Consider the following 23,153-nt stretch of genomic DNA (forward strand, 5'->3'; position numbering starts at 1 on the left):
ATGAATAGACATTTTACTGTAGAGCAAGTCCAGATTCAGAGGAAGGGACTAGAATTCTACACTACTAAGGTATCAATCACGTGTGAAGAAAACCGATATTTTCAAATAAGCAAGGACTCAGAAAGTTTAATTACATAGAATCTCTCCGAAAAAAATACAGACAAATGTCCTCTAGTATTATGCAATATTTTATTATAACTCTGTACTTATCTGAACATACTGCTGTATACAAAGTGGAAAGTTACTGCAGTAACTATAAATGTAAAATGTATTATATAGTCCATGGAATTCAAAGGTAAAATGGAAAGAAATAGAGAAAACTTATATCTTACAAAGTGGGAAATCAAGAAATACTGTCTAAAGTTATTATTCAAGAAATAAAGCTCTAGAAATACACCTACATGTGGAACAACTCCTACAGAACACCTACTGAACGCTGGCAGAAGACCTGAGACTTCCCAAATGGCAAGAAACTCCCCACGTACCTGGGTAGGGCAAAAGAAAAAAGAAAAAACAGAGGAAAAAGAATAGGGACGGGACCTGCACCTCAGGGAGGGAGCTGTGAAGGAGGAAAAGTTTCCACACACTAGGAAGCCCCTTCACTGGCAGAGACGGGGGGTGGAGGTGGCGGGGGGGGGGAAACTTTGGAACCACGGATCAGAGTGCAGCAACAGGGGTGCAGAGAGCAAAGCGGAGAGATTCCTGCACAGAGGATCACTGCCAACCAGCACTCACCAGCCCAAGAGGCTTGTCTGCTCACCCGCCAGGGCGGGTGGGGGCTGGGACCTGAGGCTCTGGCTTCTTTGGAGGTCACATCCCAGGGAGAGCACTGGGGTTGGCTGCATGAACACAGCCTGAAGGGGGCTAGTGCACCACAGCTAGCCAGGAGGGAGTCTGGGATAAAGTCTGGACCAGCCTAAGAGGCAAGAGACCATTGTTTCAGGGTGCGTGAGGAGAGGGGATTCAGAGCACTGCCTAAACAAGCTCCAGAGACGGCTCGAGCTGCGGCTATCAGCGCGGACATGAGAGACGGGCATGAAACGCTAAGACTGCTGCTGGAGCCACCAAGAAGCCTGAGTGCAAGCACAGGTTACTATCTACACATCCCCTCCTGGGAGCCTGTGCAGCTTGTCACTGCCAGGGTCCTGTGATCCAGAGACAATTTCCCCGGGAGAACACATGGCGCGCCTCAGGCTGTTGCAATGGCTTCTGCCACCACAGGCTCGCCCCTCATTCCGTACCCCTCCCTCCACCCCGTCTGAGTGAGCCAGAGCCCCCTAATCAGCTACTCCTTTAACCCCGTCCTATCTGGGTGGGAACAGACACCCTCAGGCGACCTACACGCAGAGGCGGGGCCAATCCAAAGGTGAACCCCAGGAGCTGTGCGAACAAGAAAGAGAAAGGGAAATCTCTTCCAGCAGCCTCAAGAGCAGCAGATTAAATCTCCACAATCAACTTGATGTACCCTGCAACTGTGGAATACCTGAATAGACAATGAATCATCTCAAAATTGAGGTGGTGGACTTTGGGAGCAACTGTAGACTTGGGGTTTGCTGTATGCGACAGACTGGTTTCTGGTTCTATGTTTATCTTAGTTTAGTATTTAGAGTTTATTATCATTGGTAGACTTGTTTATTGATTTGGTTGCTCTCTTCCTTTTTTTTAGTATATATATATATTTCCTTTTTATCTTTTGGTGAGTGTGTATGTGTATGCTTTTTTGTGTGATTTTGTCTGTATAGCTTTGCTTCTACCATTTGTTCTAGGGTTCTGTCTGCCCATTTTCTTTTTTTTTTTAATATTGTTTTTAGCACTTGTTACCCTTGGTGGATTTGTTTTTTGGTTTGGTGGCTCTCTTATTTCTTTCCTACTTTTTTTTTATTATTACTTTTTAAATTTTATTATTTTTAATAGTTAAAAAATTTCTTTTCATTTTATTATTATTTTTTCTTTCCTTTCTTCTCCCTTCTCTTCTGAGCCATGTGGCTGACAGGGTGCTCTGGCCGGGTGTCAGGCCTGTGCCTCTGAGGTGGGAGAGCTCAGTTCAGGACATTGGTCCACCAGAGACCTCCCAGCTCCATGTAATATTAAATGGCAAAAACTCTCCCAGAGATCTCATTTTCAATGCTAAGACGCAGCCCCACTCAAAAACCAGCAAGCTAGAGTGCCGGACACCCTATGCCAAACAACTAGCAGGACAGGAACACAACTCCACCCATTAGCAGAGAGGCTACCTAAAATCATAATAACGTCACAGACACCCCAAAACACATCACCGGACACAGTCCTGCCAAACAGAAATACAAGATCCAGCCTCATCCACCAGAACACAGGCACGAGTCCCCTCCACCAGGAAGCCTACACAACCTGCTAAACCAGCCTTAGCCCTGTGGGCAAACACCAAAAACAATGGGAAATACAAACTGGCAGCCTGCGAACAGGAGACCCAAAACATAGTAAGTTAAGCAAAATGAGAAGACAGAGAAACACACAGCAGATGAAAGAGCAAGGTAAAAAGCCACCGGACCAAAGAAATGAAGAGGAAATAGGCAGTTTACCTGAAAAACAATTCAGAGTAATGATAGTAAAGATGATCAAAAATCTTAGAAATAGAATGGAGAAAATACAAGAAACATTTAACAAGAACTCACAGAACTAAAAAACAAACAAACAATGATGAACAGCACAAAAATGAAATTAAAAATTCTCTAGAGGGACTCAATAGCAGAATAACTGAGGCAGAAAAACGAATAAGTGACCTGGAAGATAAAAGAGTGGAAATAACGACTGCAGAGCAGAATAAAGAAAACAAAATGAACAGAATTCAGGAAAGTCTGAGAGACCTCTGGGACAACATTAAACGCACCAACATTCGAATTATAGAGGTCTCAGAAAAAGAAGAGAAAAAGGAAGGGACTGAGAATATATTTGAAGAGATTATAGTTGAAAACTTCCCTAATATGGGAAAGAAAATATTCAATCAAGTCCAGGAAGTGCAGAGAGTCCCATAAAAGATAAATCCAAGGAGAAACACACCAAGACACATATTATGCAAACTATCAAAAAATAAATACGAAGAAAAAATATTAAAAGCAGCAAGGGAAAAACAACAAATAATATACAAGGGAATCGCCATAAGGTTAACAGCTGATCTTTCAGCAGAAACTTTGAAAGTCAGAAGGGAGTGGCAGGACATATTTAAAGTGATGAAAGGGAAAAACCTACAACCAAGATTATTTTACCCAGCAAGGATCTCATTCAGATTCGATGGAGAAATTGAAACCTTTACAGACAAGCAAATGCTAAGAGAATTTAGGACCACCAAGCCAGCTTTACAACAAATGATAAAGGAACTTCTCTAGGCAGGAAACACAAGAAAAGGAAAAGACCTACAATAACAAACCCAAAACAATTAAGAAAAAGGTAATAGGAACATACATATTGATAATTACCTTAAATGTAAATGGATTAAATGCTCCAACCAAAAGACATAGACTGGCTGAATGGATACAAAAACAAGACCCATATATATGCTGTCTACAAGAGATCCACTTCAGAGCTAGGTACACATACAGACTGAAAGTGAGGGGATGGAAAAAGATATTCCATGCAAATGGAAATCAAAAGAAAGCTGGAGTAGCAATTCTCATATCAGACAAAATAGACTTTAAAATAAAGATTATTACAAGAGACAAAGAAGGACAGCACATAATGATCAAGGGATCAATCCAAGAAGAAGATATAACAATTGTAAATATTTATGCCCCCAACATAAGAGCATCTCAACACATAAGGCAAATGCTAACAGCCGTAAAAGAGGAAATCGACAGTAACACAATCATAGTAAGGGACTTTAACACTCCACTTTCACCAATGGACAGATCATCCAAAATGAAGATAAATAAGAAAACAGAAGCTTTAAATGATACATTAAACAAGATGGACTTAATTGATATTTATAGGACATTCCACCCTAAAGCAACAAAATACACTTTCTTCTCAAGTGCTCATGGAACATTCTCCAGGACAGATCATATCTTGTGTCACAAATCAGGCCTTGGTAAATTTAAGAAAATTGAAATCATATCAAGTATCTTTTCTGATCACAATGCTATGAGACTAGATATCAATTACAGGAAAACGTCTGTAAAAAATACAAACAAATGGAGGCTAAAGAATACACTACAAAATAACCAAGACATCACTGAAGAAATCAAAGAGGAAAGCAAAAACTACGTATAAACAAATGACAATGAAAACACGACAACCCAAAATCTATGGGATGCAGCAAAAGCAGTTCTAAGGGAAGTTTATAGCAATACAATCCTACCTCAAGAAACAAGAAACTTCTCAAATAAACAACCTAACCTTACACCTAAAGCAATTAGAGAAAGAAGAACAAAAAAAAACCCAAAGTTACGAGAAGGAAAGGAATAATGAAGATCAGATCAGAAATAAATGACAAAGAAATGAAGGAAACGAAAGCAAAGACCAATAAAACTAAAAGCTGGTTCTTTGAGAAGATAAACAAAATTGATAAACCATTAGCCAGACTCATCAAGAAAAAAAGGGAGACGACTCAAATCAATAGAATCAGAAATGAAAAGGGAGAAGTAACAACTGGCACAGCAGAAATACAAAGGATCATGAGAGATTACTACAAGCAGCTATATGCCAATATAATGGACAACCTGGAAGAAATGGACAAATTCTTAGAAAAGCACAACTTTCTGAGACTGAACCAGGAAGAAATTGAAAATATAAAGACACCAATCATAAGCACTGAAATTGAGACTGTGATTAAAAATCTTCCAACAAACAAAAGCCCAGGACCAGATGGCTTCACAGGCGAATTCTACCAAACATTTAGAGAAGAGCTAACACTTATCCTTCTCTAACTCTTCCAAAATATAGCAGAGGGAGGAAAACTCCCAAACTCATTCTACAAGGCCACCATCACCATGATACGAAAACCAGACAAAGATGTCACAAAGAAAGAAAACTAAGGGCCAATATCACTGATGAACATAGATGCAAAAATCCTCAACAAAATACTAGCAAACAGAATCCAACAGCACATTAAAAGGTGAATACATGATGAGCAAGTGGGGTTTATCCCAGGAATGAAAGGATTCTTCAATATACACAAATCAATCAATGTGATAAACCACATTAACAAACTGAAGGAGAAAAACCATATGATCATCTCAATAGATGTTGTTAAAGCTTTCAACAAAATTCAACACCCAATTATGATAAAAATCCTCAAGAAAGTAGGCATAGAGGGAACTTACCTTAACATAATAAAGGCCATATATGACAAACCCACAGCCAACATCATTCTCAATGGTGAAAAACTGAAAACATTTCCTCTAAGATCAGGATTAAGACAAGGTTGTCCACTCTCACCACTATTACTCAACATAGTTTTGGAAGTTTTAGCCACAGCAGTCAGAAAAGAAAAATAAATAAAAGGAATCAAATTTGGAAAAGAAGAAGTAAAGCTGTCCCTGTATGCAGATGACATGATGCTATACATAGAGACTCCTAAAGACGCTACCAGAAACCTACTAGAGCTAATCAATGAATTTGGTAAAGTAGCAGGATACAAAATTAATGCACAGAAATCTCTTGCATTCCTATACACTAAGGATGGAAAATCTGAAAGAGAAATTATGGAAACACTCCCATTTACCATTGCAACAAAAAGAATAAAATACCTAGGAATAAACCTACCTAAGTAGACAAAAGACCTGTATGCAGAAAACTATGAGACACTGGTGAAAGAAACTAAAGATGATACAAACAGATGGAGAGATATACCATGTTTTAGGATTGGAAGAATCAACATTGTGAAAATGACTATACTACCAAAAGCAATTTACAGATTCAATGCAATCCCTATCAAACTACCAATGGCATTTTTCAGAGAACTAGAACAAAAAATTTCACAATTTTTATGGAAATACAAAAGACCCCAAATAGCCAAAGCAATCTTGAGAGAGTAAAACGGAGCTGGAAGAATCAGGCTCCCTGACTTCAGACTATACTACAAAGCTACAGTAATCAAGACAATATGGTACTGGCAAAAAAACAGAAATATAGATCAATGGAACAGGATAGAAAGCCCAAAAATAAACCCACACATGTATGGACACCTTATTTTTGATAATGGATGCATTAATATACAATGGAGAAAAGACAGCCTCTTCAATAAGTGGTGCTGGGAGAACTGGACAGCTACATGTGAAAGAATGAAATTAGAACACTCCCTAACACCATACACAAAAATAAACTCAAAATGGATTAAAGACCTAAATGTAAGGCCAGACTCTATAAAACTCTTAGAGGAAAACATAGGCAGAACACTCTATGACATAAATCACAGCAAGATCCTTTTTGACTCGCCTCCTAGAGAAATGGAAATAAAAACGAAAACACACAAATTGGACCTAATGAAACTTAAAAGCTTTTGCACAGCTAAGGAAACCATAAACAAGACGAAAAGACCACCCTCAGAATGGGAGAAATATTTGCAAATGAAGCAAATGACAAAGGATTAATCTCCAAAATTTACAAGCAGCTCATGCAGCTCAATATCAAAAAAACAAACAACCCAATCCAAAAATGGGCAGAAGACCTAAACAGACATTTCTCCAAAGAAGATATACAGATTGCCAACAAACACATGAAAGGATGCTCAACATCACTAATCATTAGAGATATGCAAATCCAAACCACAATTAGGTATCACCTCACACCAGTCAGAATGGCCATCATCAAAATATCTACAAACAAAAATGCTGGAAAGGGTGTGGAGAAAAGGGAACCCTCTTGCACTGTTGGTGGGAATGTAAATTGATACAGCCACTATGGAGAACAGTATCGAGGTTCCTTAAAAATCTAAAATAGAACTACCATATGACCCAGCAATCCCACTATTTGGCACATACCCTGAGAAAACCATAATTCAAAAACAGTCAGGTACCATAATGTTCATTGTAGCTCTGTTTACAATAGCCAGGACATCAAGCAACCTAAGTGTCCATTGACAGATGAATGGATAAAGAAGAGGTGGCACATATATACAATGGAATATTACTCAGCCATAAAAAGAAACGAAATTGAGTTTTTTGTAGTGAGGTGGACGGACCTAAAGACTGTCACACAGAGTGAAGTAAGTCAGAAAGAGAAAAATAAATACCGTATGCTAACACATATATATGGAATCTAAAAAAAAAAAAACAAAAGAAAAAAGGTTCTGAAGAACTCAGGGGCAGGACAGGAAAGGAATAAAGATGCAGACATAGAGAATGGACTTAAGGACATGGGGAGGGGGAAGGGTAAGCTGGGATGATGTGAGAGAGTGGCGTGGACTTATACTACCAAATGTAAAATAGATAGCTAGTGGGAAGCAGCCGCATAGCACAGGTAGATCACCTAGGTGCTTTGTGACCACCTACAGGGGTGGTAAAGGGAGGGTGGGAGGGAGACGCAAGAGGGAGGAGATATGGGGATATATGTATATGTATAGTTGATTCACTTTGTTATAAAGCAGAAACTAACACACCATTGTAAAGAAATTATTCTCCAATAAAGGTGTTTTAAAAAAAAGAAAGAAAGCTCTAAGTGTATGTAATGTTATAAATGTTACTAATATGAGCATTAAAAACATTTTAAGGTACTGAGACTTGGAGATGAAAGCAGGGAATGGGAGCTAAATTGCTCATCTTTCACAGTGGAGAATCAGTGGAATAAGCAGAACTGATATTGATAATTCAAGTAATACAGATATAAATGCATTTTTTAGAGTTAATCAGGTAACTGCTAAAACAACTTGATGTAAATATTGACAATAGGTAGAAATAACACTGAAAAGGCAGATGAGAACAATTACTAAGAAAAAAAATTGTTGAACTGAAAAAGTTTTATTCATGGTAGGACAAAGTATGTTTGATACAATTTTTTATGTCTTCTTTATCTTTTATCCATTTCTCCTTAAAATAATTTTAGAAACTTTGTTTTCTTGACTATTAATTTTAGGTAATTAAAAATGAAATAAGCTGACTGGTGTAAGATATCACTCTTTTATAATGCAGTAAAATGAGACTTTGCCCACATATACCCAAATATACTTTGCTGATCCAAGTATAAGTCATGAATTTTCACAGTTCTAAGGTAAGAAACTGTAATTAATTTAATTATAATCAATTAGTAAACTATATATCAAGTCAATATTTTGAATATATTGTATTTATTTTTATAGTTTGTCCACACATGAAATCATCTTTGGAGATAATATTGCCCATTTAATGCATCTCTTCTCCCTTGTACCTTAAACCAGAGTTCTTCCTTGCCCTCCCCTGGTTCTAGATTATCTCCTCTATTCGCTTGCAGAGTAATTTAGGTCCTAATTCCTTCAAATGTGCATATTCAATTTTACCAATAAACAAAAGGCCCCCTGGTTACCAATTCCACACCTAGAGAGTAGTGTGAGATTATAAGTAGCAATAATTATTTCTTTATTCCTCTTATATGTGCTATAGTATCACTGAGTGTCTACGTGTAGTGCATTAGGATAAGCATTTACCATACCATTTACTAGCATTTGACAACTTTGTGAGCATAGATGTAATTTAGTGAGGTAGACATAATTTACATACCCATGATAGAAAGCAAGCTCTATGTAGGAAAAAATATATATATTGAAAAAATACTTACTGAATCAAAGAAAGAGCTGAACAGGTGAATTTGAAAGCTCTAGGAAAGCAGAAACCAGGGAAGGAATGTGAACTTCAGGCTTCACGAAGATGGAACTGTGGTTAGCTGCATGGCTTGGACTAATTTTATCCTAGCCCTGCCACTTGAGACAAAAAGATTGTCTTCCTTAGATTCAATTGGAAAAATTCTAGGGATGGACTCAGATGGAACTGACTTGAATCACATGAGCACTTCTGTGGCCAGAGATACAACCTCCACTAGAACCAAAATTCTAGGAGTGGGAAGAGGAGCAATTTTCCAAAAAGAAAGGGATATTTGCCAGAATGGGGAGATATCCTAGGAATACACAATATATATACATAAGGATAGATACTTTACACATGAGAAAATCAGAACTTAGTAAGTTAAATCATTGCCAAATAAATCACACAACTACTAAGTCATGGAGTAAGGTAAGAATCAAGTTGTTTTCTCACTGTAAAACTCATGGAATTCTGGCAGGGAAAAAGGAGTTAAATAAATTATATATCTACTACTGGATTTTAAAGGAATACACACACACACTCCAATACTCCAGTATACCAGTTGGTGTACTAGATCCTTTGAGAATCAAAGAATCAGACTAGACCAATCAATTTTAAAGAGAACTAATTGTGAAGGAAAATGGCTTTTGCAATATCCATTCACTCATGGCTCTTAGGTATACTTTTTGCTGAATAAGTTAGATTGGTAGACACTCTTGCTATCCCATTATCTCTACAAGCTATATGGACTCAGATATGAACAAAACCCATTTACTTGATTTACATCTGGGACCATACACATAAGTTCTTTGTATATATAACAGATTTTGGCAAATATATGAGATGGGGGAGGTAAGTGTACACTGCAGTAATAAAAACTTAAAATTAACACACATTCCTATTTTAAAAAGGTCCCTTATACATTTCTGCTACCTCAGGCTCCAGTCTCTTTACATTTTAATGGGCCCTATTTCTCATTTCTCTCTTGAAATCAAACAAGCCATTAAAGATGCAAATAGTTATAAAAAAACAACTAGAGCAGAAACAAATTCCTCCCAATATTTTAGGTAGAATAATCCAAACCTCTTTATTAAGAGGATTTTATTAAGCTCTATAAATAGCTCTCCTATTTATTAAGCTCTCCTTCCAAAGCCTTCCCAGAGGCCCAGTTTTTATGCCCATGAGATCTACACACATGTGATAAAAGCATAGATTAAGAGGAAGTCTCCCTCCCACCATTATGTCCTTATTCCCTTCCACAAAGGCAACCACCATTACTATGGTCTCATGTATCTTTGCAGAAGAGTACAGAATCAATACATGATCAATATGTGATCAAATCCTTTTATATATTTTTTAAATTTTACAAAAATGATAGTCTAATATAGTGTTCAACATCTTGCTATTTTCACTTAACATTTTACCTTAGAGGTTATTCTTCATTGGTGTATATAGCTGTCTCATAGTGTTTAAGAATGTCTACTGTAGAGATGGACCGTAATTATGTAAATAGACCTTACCAATGGACTTGAAAATTTTCCCATTATTTCACTATAACAGTGCTACAGTAAATATCCTTGAGCATGTACTTTTGCAAATGTGTATTTGTAGGATAAATTCCTAGATGAGTTATCCCATTCACATTTAGTAAGACAGATATTGATTAATATATTTAACAAATGTTTATTGAGCAGCTACCTTGTGCCAGGCACCATTATAGGTGCTTGGGATACATCGATGAACCAGGATCAAAAATCAATGAACGAGGGGAGGGGCAAGATGGCGGAAGAGTAAGACGCGGAGATTACCTTCCTCCCCACAGATACATGAGAAATACATCTACACGTGGAACTGCTCCTACAGAACACCCACTGAACGCTGGCAGAAGACGTCAGACCTCCCAAAAGGCAAGAAAATCCCCACGTACTTGGGTAGGGCAAAAGAAAAAAGAAATAACAGAGACAAAAGAATAGGGACGGGACCTGCACCAGTGGGAGGGAGCTGTGAAGGAGGAAAGGTTTCCACACACTAGGAAGCCCCTTCGTGGGCAGAGACTGCGGCTAGCAGAGGGGGGAAGTTTCGGAGCCACGGAGGAGAGCGCAGCCACATTGGTGCGGAGGGCAAAGCGGAGATTCCCGCACAGAGGAGCGGTGCCGACCAGCACTCACCAGCCCGAGAGGCTTGTCTGCTCAGCCGCCGGGGCGGGCGGGGCCTGGGAGCTGGGGCTCGGGCTTCGGTGCTAGCCGGGAGGGAGTCCGGGAAAAAGACTGCAGCTGCCAAAGAGGCAAGAGAATTTTTCTTGCCTCTTTGTTTCGCGGCGCGCAAGGAGAGGGGATTCAGAGCGCCGCCTAAACGAGCTCCAGAGACGGGCGCGAGCCGCGGCTATCAGCGCGGATCCCACAGCAACAGGGGCGCAGAGGGAAAAACGGAGAGATTCCCGCACAGAGGCTCGGCGCCGAGCAGCACTCACCGGCCCGAGAGGCTTGTCTGCTCACCCGCCGGGGCGGGCGGGGGCTGGGAGCTGAGGCGCGGGCTTCGGTCGGATCCCAGGGAGAGGACTGGGGTTGGCTGCGTGAACACAGCCTGAAGGGTCTAGCGCACCACAACTAGCCGGGAGGGTGCACGAGAAAAAGTCTGCAGCTGCCGAAGAGGCAGGAGACTTTTTCTTGCCTCTTTGTTTCGCGGCGTGCAAGGAGAGGGGATTCAGAGCGCCACTTAAACGAACTCCAGAGACGGGCGCGAGCCGCGGCTATCAGCGCGGACCCCAGAGACGGGCATGAGACGCTAAGGCTGCTGCTGCCGCCACCAAACAGCCTGTGGGCGAGCACAGGTCATTCTCCACACCGCCCCTCCCGGGAGCCTGTGCAGCCCGCCACGGCCAGGCTCCCGTAATCCGGGGACAACTTCCCCGGGAGAGCGCACGGCGCGCCTCAGGCTGCTGCAACGTCACGCCGGCTTCTGCCGCCGCAGGCTCGCCCCGCCTCTTCCATACCGCTCCCTCCCCCCGGCCTGACTGAGCCAGAGCCCCCGAATCAGCTGCTCCTTTAACCCCGTTCTGTCTGGGCGGGGAACAGACGCCCTCAGGGGACCTACATGCAGAGGCGGGTCCAAATCCAAAGCTGAACCCCGGGAGCTGTACGAACAAAGAAGAGAAAGGGAAATCTCTCCCAGCAGCCTCAGGAGCAGCGGATTAAAGCTCCACAAACAACTTGATGTGCCTGCATCTGTTGAATACCTGAATAGACAACGAATCATCCCAAATTTAGGAGATGGACTTTGGGAGCAGGATATATTAACTTTTCCCCTTTTCCTTTTTTTTGTGAGTGTAGATGTGTATGCTTCTGGGTGAGATTTTGTCTGTATAGCTTTGCTCTCACCGTTAATCCTAGGGTTAGGTCCGTCCGTTTTTGTTTTTTTTTTTTTTTTTGGCTTAAAAATTTTTTTTTTCCCTAATAAATGTTTTCTTAATAATTTTTTCACTATTTTCTATTTTTAAAAAAATTTTTAATAAGTTTTTTCATATTTTTTATTTTAAAAAATTAAAAATTTTTTTTCTTAATAAATTTTTTCTAAATAATTTTTTTCTTATTTTCAGTATAAAAAATTAATAAATCTATTTTTAAAAATTAAAAAAAAATTTTTTTTTCTTAATAAATTTACTCTTAATAATTTTTTTTCTTATTTTTTATTATAATTGCTTTATTTTATTTTATTTTATCCTCTTTTTTTCTTTCTTTCCATTTTTTCTCCCTTTTATTCTGAGCCGTGTGGATGAAAGGCTCTTGGTGCTCCAGCCAGGCATCAGGGCTGTGCCTCTGAGGTGGGAGAGCCAACTTCAGGACACTGGTCCACAAGAGACCTCCCAGCTCCACGTAATACCAAACGGCGAAAATCTCTCACAGATCTCCATCTCAACATCAAGACCCAGCTTCACTCAACGACCAGCAAGCTACAGTGCTGGACACCCTATGCCAAACAACTAGCAAGAGAGGAACACAGCCCCATCCATTAACAGAGAGGCTGCCTAAAATCATAATAAGGCCACAGACACCCCAAAACACACCACCAGACGTGGACGAACCCACCAGAAAGACAACATCCAGCCTCATCCACCAGAACACAGGAACTAGTCCCCTCCACCAGGAAACCTACACAACCCACTGAACCAACCTTAGCCACTGGGGACAGATACCAAAAACAACGGGAACTACGAACCTGCAGCCTGTGAAAAGGAGACCCCAAACACAGTAAGATAAGCAAAATGAGAAGACAGAAAAACACACAGCAGATGAAGGAGCAGGGTCAAAACACACCAGACCTAACAAATGAAGAGGAAATAGGTAGTCTACCTGAAAAAGAATTCAGAATAATGATAGTAAGGATGATCCAAAGTCTTGGAAATAGAATAGACAAAATGCAAGAAACATTTAACAAGGACGTAGAAGAACTAAAGAGGAACCAAGAAACGATGACAAGCACAATAAATGAAATTAAAAATACTCTAGATGGGATCAATAGCAGAATAACTGAGGCAGAAGAACGGATAAGTGACCTGGAAGATAAAATGGTGGAAATAACTACTGCAGACCAGAATAAAGAAAAAAGAATGAAAAGAACTGAGGACAGTCTCAGAGACCTCTGGGACAACATTAAACGCACCAACATTCGAATTATAGGGGTCCCAGAAGAAGAAGAGAAAAAGAAAGGGACGGAGAAAATATTTGAAGAGATTATAGTTGAAAACTTCCCTAATATGGGAAAGGAAATAGTTAATCAAGTCCTGGAAGCACAGAGAGTCCCATACAGGATAAATCCAAGGAGAAACACACCAAGACACATATTAATCAAACTATCAAAATTAAATATAAAGAAAACATATTAAAAGCAGCAAGGGAAAAACAACAGATAACACACAAGGGCATCCCCATAAGGTTAACAGCTGATCTTTCAGCAGAAACGCTGCAAGCCAGAAGGGAGTGGCAGGATATACTTAAAGTGATGAAGGAGAAAAACCTACAACCAAGATTACTCTACCCAGCAAGGATCTCATTCAGATTTGATGGAGAAATTAAAACCTTTACAGACAAGCAAAAGCTGAGAGAGTTCAGCACCACCAAACCAGCTTTACAACAAATGCTAAAGGAACTTCTCTAGGCAAGAAACACAAGAGAAGGAAAACACCTACAATAACAAACCCAAAACATTTAAGAAAATGGGAATAGGAACATACATATCGATAATTACCTTAAATGTAAATGGATTAAATGCTCCCACCAAAAGACACAGACTGGCTGAATGGATACAAAAACAAGACCCATATATATGCTGTCTACAAGAGACCCACTTCAGACCTAGAGACACATACAGACTGAAAGTGAAGGGATGGAAAAAGATATTCCATGCAAATGGAAATCAAAAGAAAGCTGGAGTAGCAATTCTCATATCAGACAAAATAGACTTTAAAATAAAGACAATTACAAGAGACAAAGACGGACACTATATAATGATCAAGGGATCGATCCAAGAGGAAGGTATAACAATTGTAAATATTTATGCACCCAACATAGGAGCACCTCAATACATAAGGCAAATACTAACAGCCATAAAAGGGGAAATCGACAGTAACACAATCATAGTAGGGGACTTTAACACCCCACTTTCACCAATGGACAGATCATCCAAAATGAAAATAAATAAGGAAACACAAGCTTTAAATGATACATTAAACAAGATGGACTTAATTGATATTTATAGGACATTCCACCCAAAAACAACAGAATACACATTTTTCTCAAGTGCTCATGGAACATTCTCCAGGATAGATCATATCTTGGGTCACAAATCAAGCCTTGGTAAATTTAAAAAAATTGAAATCGTATCAAGTATCTTTTCCGACCACAACGCTATGAGACTAGATATCAATTACAGGAAAAGATCTGTAAAAAATACAAGCACATGGAGGCTACACAATACACTACTTAATAACGAAGTGATCACTGAAGAAATCAAAGGGGAAATCAAAAAATACCTAGAAACAAATGACAATGGAGACACGACGATCCAAAACCTATGGGATGCAGCAAAAGCAGTTCTAAGAGGGAAGTTTATAGCAATACAAGCCTACATCAAGAAACAGGAAACATCTCGAATAAACAACCTAACCTTGCACCTAAAGCAATTAGAGAAAGAAGAACAAAAAAACCCCAAAGCTAGCAGAAGGAAAGAAATCATAAAGATCAGATCAGAAATAAATGAAAAAGAAATGAAGGAAACAATAGCAAAAATCAATGAAACTAAAAGCTGGTTCTTTGAGAAGATAAACAAAATTGGTAAACCATTAGCCAGACTCATCAAGAGAAAAAAGGAGAAGACTCAAATTAATAGAATTAGAAATGAAAAAGGAGAAGTAACCACTGACACTGCAGAAATACAAACGATCATAAGAGATTACTACAAGCAACTCTATGCTAATAAAATGGACCACCTGGAAGAAATGGACAGATTCTTAGAAATGCACAACCTGCCGAGGCTGAACCAGGAAGAAATAGAAAATATGAACAGACCAATCACAAGCACTGAAATTGAAACTGTGATTAAAAATCTTCCAACACACAAAAGCCCAGGACCAGATGGCTTCACAGGCGAATTCTATCAAACATTTAGAGAAGAGCTAACACCTATCCTTCTCAAACTCTTCCAAAATATTGCAGAGGGAGGAACACTCCTCAACTCATTCTACGAGGCCACCATCACCCTGATACCAAAACCAGGCAAAGATGTCACAAAGAAAGAAAACTACAGGCCAATATCACTGATGAACATAGATGCAAAAATCCTGAACAAAATACTAGCAAACAGAATCCAACAGCACATTAAAAGGATCATACACCATGATCAAGTGGGGTTTATTCCAGGAATGCAAGGATTCTTCAATATACGCAAATCAATCAACGTGATACATCATATTAACAAATTGAAGGAGAAAAACCATATGATCATCTCAATAGATGCAGAGAAAGCTTTCGACAAAATTCAACACCCATTTATGATAAAAGTCCTGCAGAAAGTAGGCATAGAGGGAACTTTCCTCAACATAATAAAGGCCGTATATGACAAACCCACAGCCAACATTGTCCTCAATGGTGAAAAACTGAAACCATTTCCACTAAGATCAGGAACAAGACAACTCTCTCTCCCACTCTCACCACTATTATTCAACATAGTTTTGGAAGTGTTAGCCACAGCAATCAGAGACGAAAAAGAAATAAAAGGAATCCAAATTGGAAAAGAAGAAGTAAAGCTGTCACTGTTTGCAGATGACATGATACTATACATAGAGAATCCAAAAGATGCTACCAGAAAACTACTAGAGCTAATCAATGAATTTGGTAAAGTAGCAGGATACAAAATTAATGCACAGAAATCTCTTGCATTCCTGTATACTAATGATGAAAAATCTGAAAGTGAAATTAAGAAAACACTCCCGTTTACCATTGCAACAAAAAGAATAAAATACCTAGGAATAAACCTACCTAAGGAGACAAAAGACCTGTATGCAGAAAATTATAGGACACTGATGAAAGAAATTAAAGATGATACAAATAGATGGAGAGATATACCATGTTCTTGGATTGGAAGAATAAACATTGTGAAAATGACTCTGCTACCCAAAGCAATCTACAGATTCAATGCAATCCCTATCAAACTACCACTGGCATTTTTCACAGAACTAGAACAAAAAATTTCACAATTTGTATGGAAACACAAAAGACCCCGAATAGCCAAAGCAATCTTGAGAACGAAAAATGGAGCTGGAGGAATCAGGCTCCCTGACTTCAGACTATATTACAAAGCTACAGTAATCAAGACAGTTTGGTACTGGCACAAAAACAGAAATATAGATCAATGGAACAGGATAGAAAGCCCAGAGATAAGCCCACGCACATATGGTCACCTTATCTTTGATAAAGGAGGCAAGCATATACAGTGGAGAAAAGACAGCCTCTTCAATAAGTGGTGCTGGGAAAATTGGACAGGTACATGTAAAAGTATGAAATTAGAACACTCCCTAACACCATACACAAAAATAAACTCAAAATGGATTAAAGACCTAAGTGTAAGGCCAGACACTATCAAACTCTTAGAGGAAAACATAGGCAGAACACTGTATGACATAAGTCACAGCAAGATCCTTTTTGACCCAGGTCCTAGAGAAATGGAAATAAAAACACAAATAAACAAATGGGACCTAATGAAACTTAAAAGCTTTTGCACAGCAAAGGAAACCATAAACAAGTCCAAAAGACAACCCTCAGAATGGGAGAAAATATTTGCAAATGAAGCAACGGACAAAGGATTAATCTCCAAGATTTACAAGCAGCTCATGCAGCTCAATAACAAAAAAACAAACAACCTAATCCAAAAATGGGCAGAAGACCTAAATAGACATTTCTCCAAAGAAGATATACAGATTGCCAACAGACACATGAAAGAATGCTCAACATCATTAATCATTAGAGAAATGCAAATCAAAACTACAATGAGGTATCATCTCATACCGGTCAGAATGGCCATCATCAAAAAATCTACAAACAATAAATGCTGGAGAGGGTGTGGAGAAAAGGGAACACTCTTGCACTGTTGGTGGGAATGTAAATTGATACAGCCACTATGGAGAACAGTATGGAGGTTCCTTAAAAAACTAAAAATAGAACTACCATATGACCCAGCAATCCCACTACTGGGCATATACCCTGAGAAAACCATAATTCAGAAAGAGTCATGTACCAAAATATTCATTGCAGCTCTGTTTACAATAGCCAGGACATGGAAGCAACCTAGGTGTCCATCATCGGATGAATGGATAAAGAAGATGTGGCACATATATACAATGGAATATTACTCAGCCATAAAAAGAAATGAAATGGAGGTGTTTGTAATGAGGTGGATGGAGTTAGAATCTGTCATACAGAGTGAAGTAAGTCAGAAAGAGAAAAACAAATACAGTATGCTAAGACATATATATGGAATCTAAGGGAAAAAAAAAAGAGGTCATGAAGAACCTAGTGGCAAGATGGGAATAAAGACACAGACCTACTAGAGAATGGACTTGAGGATATGGGGAGGGGGAGGGGTGAGATGTGACAGGGTGAGAGAGTGTCATGGACATATATACACTACCAAATGTAAAATAGATAACTAGTGGGAAGCAGCCGCATAGCACAGGGAGATCAGCTCGGTGCTTTGTGACCACCTAGAGGGGTGGGATAGGGAGGGTGGGAGGGAGGGAGATGCAAGAGGGAAGAGATATGGCAACATATGTATATGTGTAACTGATTCACTTTGTTGTAAAGCAGAAGCTAGCACACCATTGTAAAGCAATTATACTTCAATAAAGATGTTAAAAAAAAAAAATCAATGAACATCAATGAACAAAAATCCTTGCTCTCACAAGGCTTATATTCTACTGTGAAAGGACAATCAACACTATAAATAACAAATAAGTAAATCATATAGTGAGTTAGAAGGTGCTATTTTCTACGGGGGAAAGTCAAAGCTGGGTAAGGGAAAATTGTGAGTATATGTAGGAAGCACATACAATTTAAAGTAGGGTGGTCAAGGTAGGCCTTATTGAGACAGTGATATTTGAAAGAGGTGAGAGATATTCATGAGGATATCTAAGGAAGCATTTTCCAGACAAGGAGAGTCAAATGTTATATCTTATTTCACTAACCACATCTGTTTTAGGTTTTCTGTTTTTCTTTTTTCTCCTTATTTATTATACAGTACTTATTTTCTTAGTTTAGTTTTGAATCTTCCTTTTGATAATTTGGAAAATTTGCCTTTTTTTCTAGTTGTTACATTTATAAACACAATTTTATTTAATGTTTAATTACTGATTTCTTTAAAAAGTATCTATTGATTTGTTATCATGAGCAATGATAGGAAAAAAATCAGTATCTAATTTTTGTTGATTATACTGTTTTTCGTAGGGCATTATTTAAATATATACTTATGTCTGTTACTTACCTTGCCAGATTTTTTGATCCTCAGCTATAAAAGAAGAAATCCCCCTTCTAGTCCCAACTTTTGCTAGTTATATTATGTTCACATTGATAGTGCTCATAAAATTTAAATTGTTTTCTGTTTAACCATATATGTTCATAATCTTAGTCCTATAGTTAAGTTGATTTAATGCTCACCATTGGTACTTTTGCATTAGATCCTCCATTCATTTTTTTTGGTGGCCTAAAGTTTATCATTCTCCTAAAAAGGCTCAAGAGAACTCTATTTCTCAAGTTCTTGCATGTTCAAAAAATGTGTGAAAAATTTTTGGTGCAGGGAGCAGGAAAAGGATTTGTTATACATGTTGAGTAGGAAAGGTTTGTGACTATACATGTGAAAGATCAAGTTACAGTCTAGTGACTATATTTCTCATTGAACTTCTGGCTAATCAATGATTTGATTTGACTCCTGCTTCTGATTTGCCATTTAGCTCTCAGAGAGTTTGCAAAAGTCTTAGAAGGCAAAATTAAAAAAAGAAACTTGAATAAAATGTCTTAATATTAGAAAATAGAACATTTGCCTACTTCACTATGTAAATTAGAAACCAATAACCAACATTAAAATAATAGTTAAATTGTGTTCTCATACATTGGAATACTGCATGATCATTAATAATTAAGCTTTTAAAATGTAAAGTTCAGGAAAACACTAATGCTATAATGGTAAGTTTTTTTTTTTTAAAGCAGGATACAAAATTATACGCTTGTTAACAGTTAAAGTGGGGTTTGGAAGAAAGTATTAATTGGTATTATAATTAATTCTTCTCTGCTACATTTACTACTTTTTCATTTATAAAATAAATATTACAGAGGATAATACTTGTAAAGTGCTTAGAACAGTGTCTGGCACACAGAAATAGTACAATATAAGGTGTTTAATAAAAATTAGTGAATTCATATGTGTATGTATTTTGGCAACGAAAGAGCATGATTAAAGGTTACTTACAATAGACCGATGTTCCTCTAGTTCCCTTTCGGGTCCCTCTTCTTGGACAGGGTACTAAAGTTTTTGCAAAATATACCAAAACCATAAAACCTGAACTTCAGCAACCTCATGGCAAGGAATGCTTTTTCATCTCTAATAAGCGTCACCCTTTCATCCTCTGCTTCTCTGTCCTCCAGACCTCTCATTCACTGTCCTTACCTTCCTTTCCCCCTCCTCTGTCCTCTCCAGTCCTTTTCTTTCTCCCTTGCCAAGCCCACTCCAATTTCTCCTAGGCCTTGTCCAAACAGGGCTCTGGCCCCACCTCTCCCTCTCCAGCATTCTGTTAACCCTCTCCCCTCCAGCTAGTCAGGACATTTACTGCTCCTTGAGCCTGGAGGCCCTCTATTCCCCTTTCCTTGAAGAACCCATCACTGCTTGTCCCTCTCTTTCCTTCTTCCCCTCCCTCTTTTCTTCTCCTTTGTCACATTACCACCCCTCTCAACCACTCCATGACCTCCCTCCTTCACTTATTTCTAATGGTGGGACCCAGGGCCTCATTGTGATTTTCATGGAGTCTAGGTAGTTTTACCTTCCTGGCCCCTTTTTCTCTATGATATTCATATATACATAAACGAATAATATTTTACATCTCTTTTGGTATAAGACAAAAATAATCTAGGACAGATTATTATGTATACATTGTTATTATTATAATATTCAGTTTCTTCTGATTTTAAAACAAATCAGAACATCATTGTAGACTCTTAAAAGTGTAGTGGGCCCTAGGAACAGTGCATACTATACCCAAAGGATAAACCTGATCTGCTAATAACTCCCAACCAAAGCCTCCACCTGGTACTTGAAGGGACAAGGCCATATCCTTAACTCCAATACCCTCAGAAGAAACACAGTGTTTAACATTTGTATTAACTTTATTTTAGAATGAACAAACATAAGGAAAAAGCTTAACTAATCATGTAATTTCCATAAAAGGGAGGAACATTCCAGAAAAGAAAATGCATACTTTAACCCCACTTTGCAGAAGTACATGGCACAATTTATGGATTTAGGGAAAACGGTTTTAACTATACCTCACTGATAAACAATAATACAGCTGGGTTTCTGAGTAGATCACTATATCACATAAAATACAGGAGCCTATAAACAAGTTAACAGTCAATAACAAATGTAGTTTTGCTGCAAATGTTTATTCTTATGCTAGTAGTTTCTCAAATTACAAATCAAGTGCATTTTAGTATAACTTGCTGCATTTCTATAACAAAGAGTTGAAGGCACAGTTAGTGCAAACAGAATAAAGCCCATTCACCAAGAAGGCTGGGGAACAGGGGCAATCTCGCTTTGCTTTTTCCAGGAAAAAAAAAAAATCTCCAAACAGATATATCTCAGTTATCAGTTCTGGTAATTTATCATGGCTAGAAACTAACAGCAACCTGACAAAAGCCATGAATTCACAATAGCAAGGTTTACATATGCTTAGAGAATTCACTGCCTTCTACATTTCCTTAAAAAGTTTACACTACTGGAGTGCTAGATGGAATGCATTGTTAAATATATTTGGACATAGTTTTATACTGAGAGTACCAGGAAGAGACAACACTTTAAGACTGTAAGTAACTTATGGTTGAGTTTTGGTTACTGTAAACGCAGGCAGGCTCTTAACCTGGGGGCCCACATACACCAACCTCCCTGCTTCAGCGATCAATATCTTCTGCCTGGGGGTCCAGGCTTTGGCCTTTAGCACCCTCAACAGCAGCCAACCCGTTCTCATGAACGACTTTGTCATAAGCCAGCTCATTACATTCCCTGATCACCCCCTCTTGCTCGGTCTCAAGTGCTTCTCCTGTGAAGTACAGCACAGCTCTAGGGATGACAAAGGTGCGCAAAGTGTGAGCAATGAAGACGTCTTCCTCATCTTCATCGGCATCCAGACCCCACCGGAGAGCACTGAAGAAGTTGAAGAAGGACTCTTGGGGAAATTCCTGGGTCACTGTGCGCATCAGTCCCCAAAACCTGTGCCTCTGCTTCTTCAGGACCATTTGCACAGTGACGTTCCTTCCCTCCTTCCAGTCTATCTTGCAGCCTATGCAATGCTCCACCGCAGATCCCCTAAAGGGGTGGGGGTCAGAGTAATGCAGCTTAGACTTGAGCGTATAAGTTTTTGGTCAGCACCTCATTTGTGAAGTAGTCGTTGGGTTCAAAGTGAAATTCCAGAGTGAAGGCGAGCGGCTCGTCGGGTTTTGAAAACTTGACTTTCACGTCTCGCAAGAGCTTCAGAATGGGCTCGTCATATTTCTGAATCAATGGAGAGATCTCCTCGACGTTCTTTAAAACTGTGAGCCAGAAATCGGGGATCCCTGTAGGCTCCTCTTTCTCTTCGTCCACATTATGTCCCTCGATTCCTCCATACTCCCCAAACACCTCCTCCACATCCTCGAAATCTTCCTCGAAGTACTCCTCCAAGTCCTCATACTCCGGATTCTCCTCCGGACCCTGCATCTGAGCATTAGAATAATCTTCCACCTCATTATAATCATAGTCCTCGGCCTTGGACTTCATCTCACACTCCTCTTTCGTGGGCTCGTAGAGCGCATTGATGATCTGGCGTCTCTTTTCCAATAAGGGCCAATAGATGCCGGCAAATTTCCTCTCGATGGAAAGAAATTCCCTCAGGTACTTGGCTTCTAGGCCTCCGGATTTGGCCTGAAGCTTTTTGAGAGCGTACACTCGGTACTTAACTGCCAGAGGCAGGCTCTCAGTAAAGTCCTCATCTAAGGAGTACCCCATCAAGGCCTGTGGAGAGGATTCGGCTGCCACCGCGCCGATTAATGGGCCTTCTTCACCGGCTGCACCCTGTTCCCCAAGCCCTTCCATCATTAGCTTTTTCACAGGAAAAGACTCACCGAAGTGGAGTGGACGGCAGTTGGTTGAGACATGGGCACCGGCGGGGGCTAAGATGGAGGCAGAAACGGAAGCGGTTGAGGCTGCTGCGGAAGCTGGACTGAGGGGGAGGAAGCAGCAGAGGGGCAGGCGGGTGCAATACCGGAGCAAGCCTAAGGCTGCAGCCCGAGCAGCCCACTAAATGACCTTTCTCACTAGCTGCCTAAGCAAAAGGAGGAGGTGCCTCAAGCCGATTTCTCAGAGGATGACTCTCTAAACTTTTTGCTTCAAAGCTCACCTTATTTGCTGGGTAGCTGTGATTGACAAGCTCTTGTCCAATGAATGATTAGATCCATCACACTTCCAGCGCCCCGCCCCTTCCCAGCGGTAAGGCTCCAAAATTTCTAGACTGGAGGGGTTGAGGACAATCTAGTAGAGGAGGAGCAGATTGGGACTAACCTAGATCTTAAGTAAACCTGAGAAAACTTTATCTTAGAAGAGCAAAAAGTACAGGCTAAGGGA

At 39.4% G+C, this 23,153-nt stretch overlaps 1 protein-coding gene across 1 annotated transcript; it reads right to left on the reverse strand.

The window, feature by feature from the left end:
- Positions 1 to 21,245: 21,245 nt before the first annotated feature.
- Positions 21,246 to 22,767, reverse strand: LOC133082306 (nucleosome assembly protein 1-like 2). Its single transcript, XM_061178851.1, is given in 2 exon segments — positions 21,246 to 21,913; positions 21,915 to 22,767. Coding segments are annotated over 2 exon segments (1,182 nt in total). The 5' UTR covers positions 22,629 to 22,767; the 3' UTR covers positions 21,246 to 21,445.
- Positions 22,768 to 23,153: the final 386 nt, after the last annotated feature.

The sequence above is a fragment of the Eubalaena glacialis genome, chromosome X (genome assembly GCF_028564815.1).
Source record: "Eubalaena glacialis isolate mEubGla1 chromosome X, mEubGla1.1.hap2.+ XY, whole genome shotgun sequence".
In the NCBI taxonomy this organism is placed as follows: Eukaryota; Metazoa; Chordata; class Mammalia; order Artiodactyla; family Balaenidae; genus Eubalaena; species Eubalaena glacialis.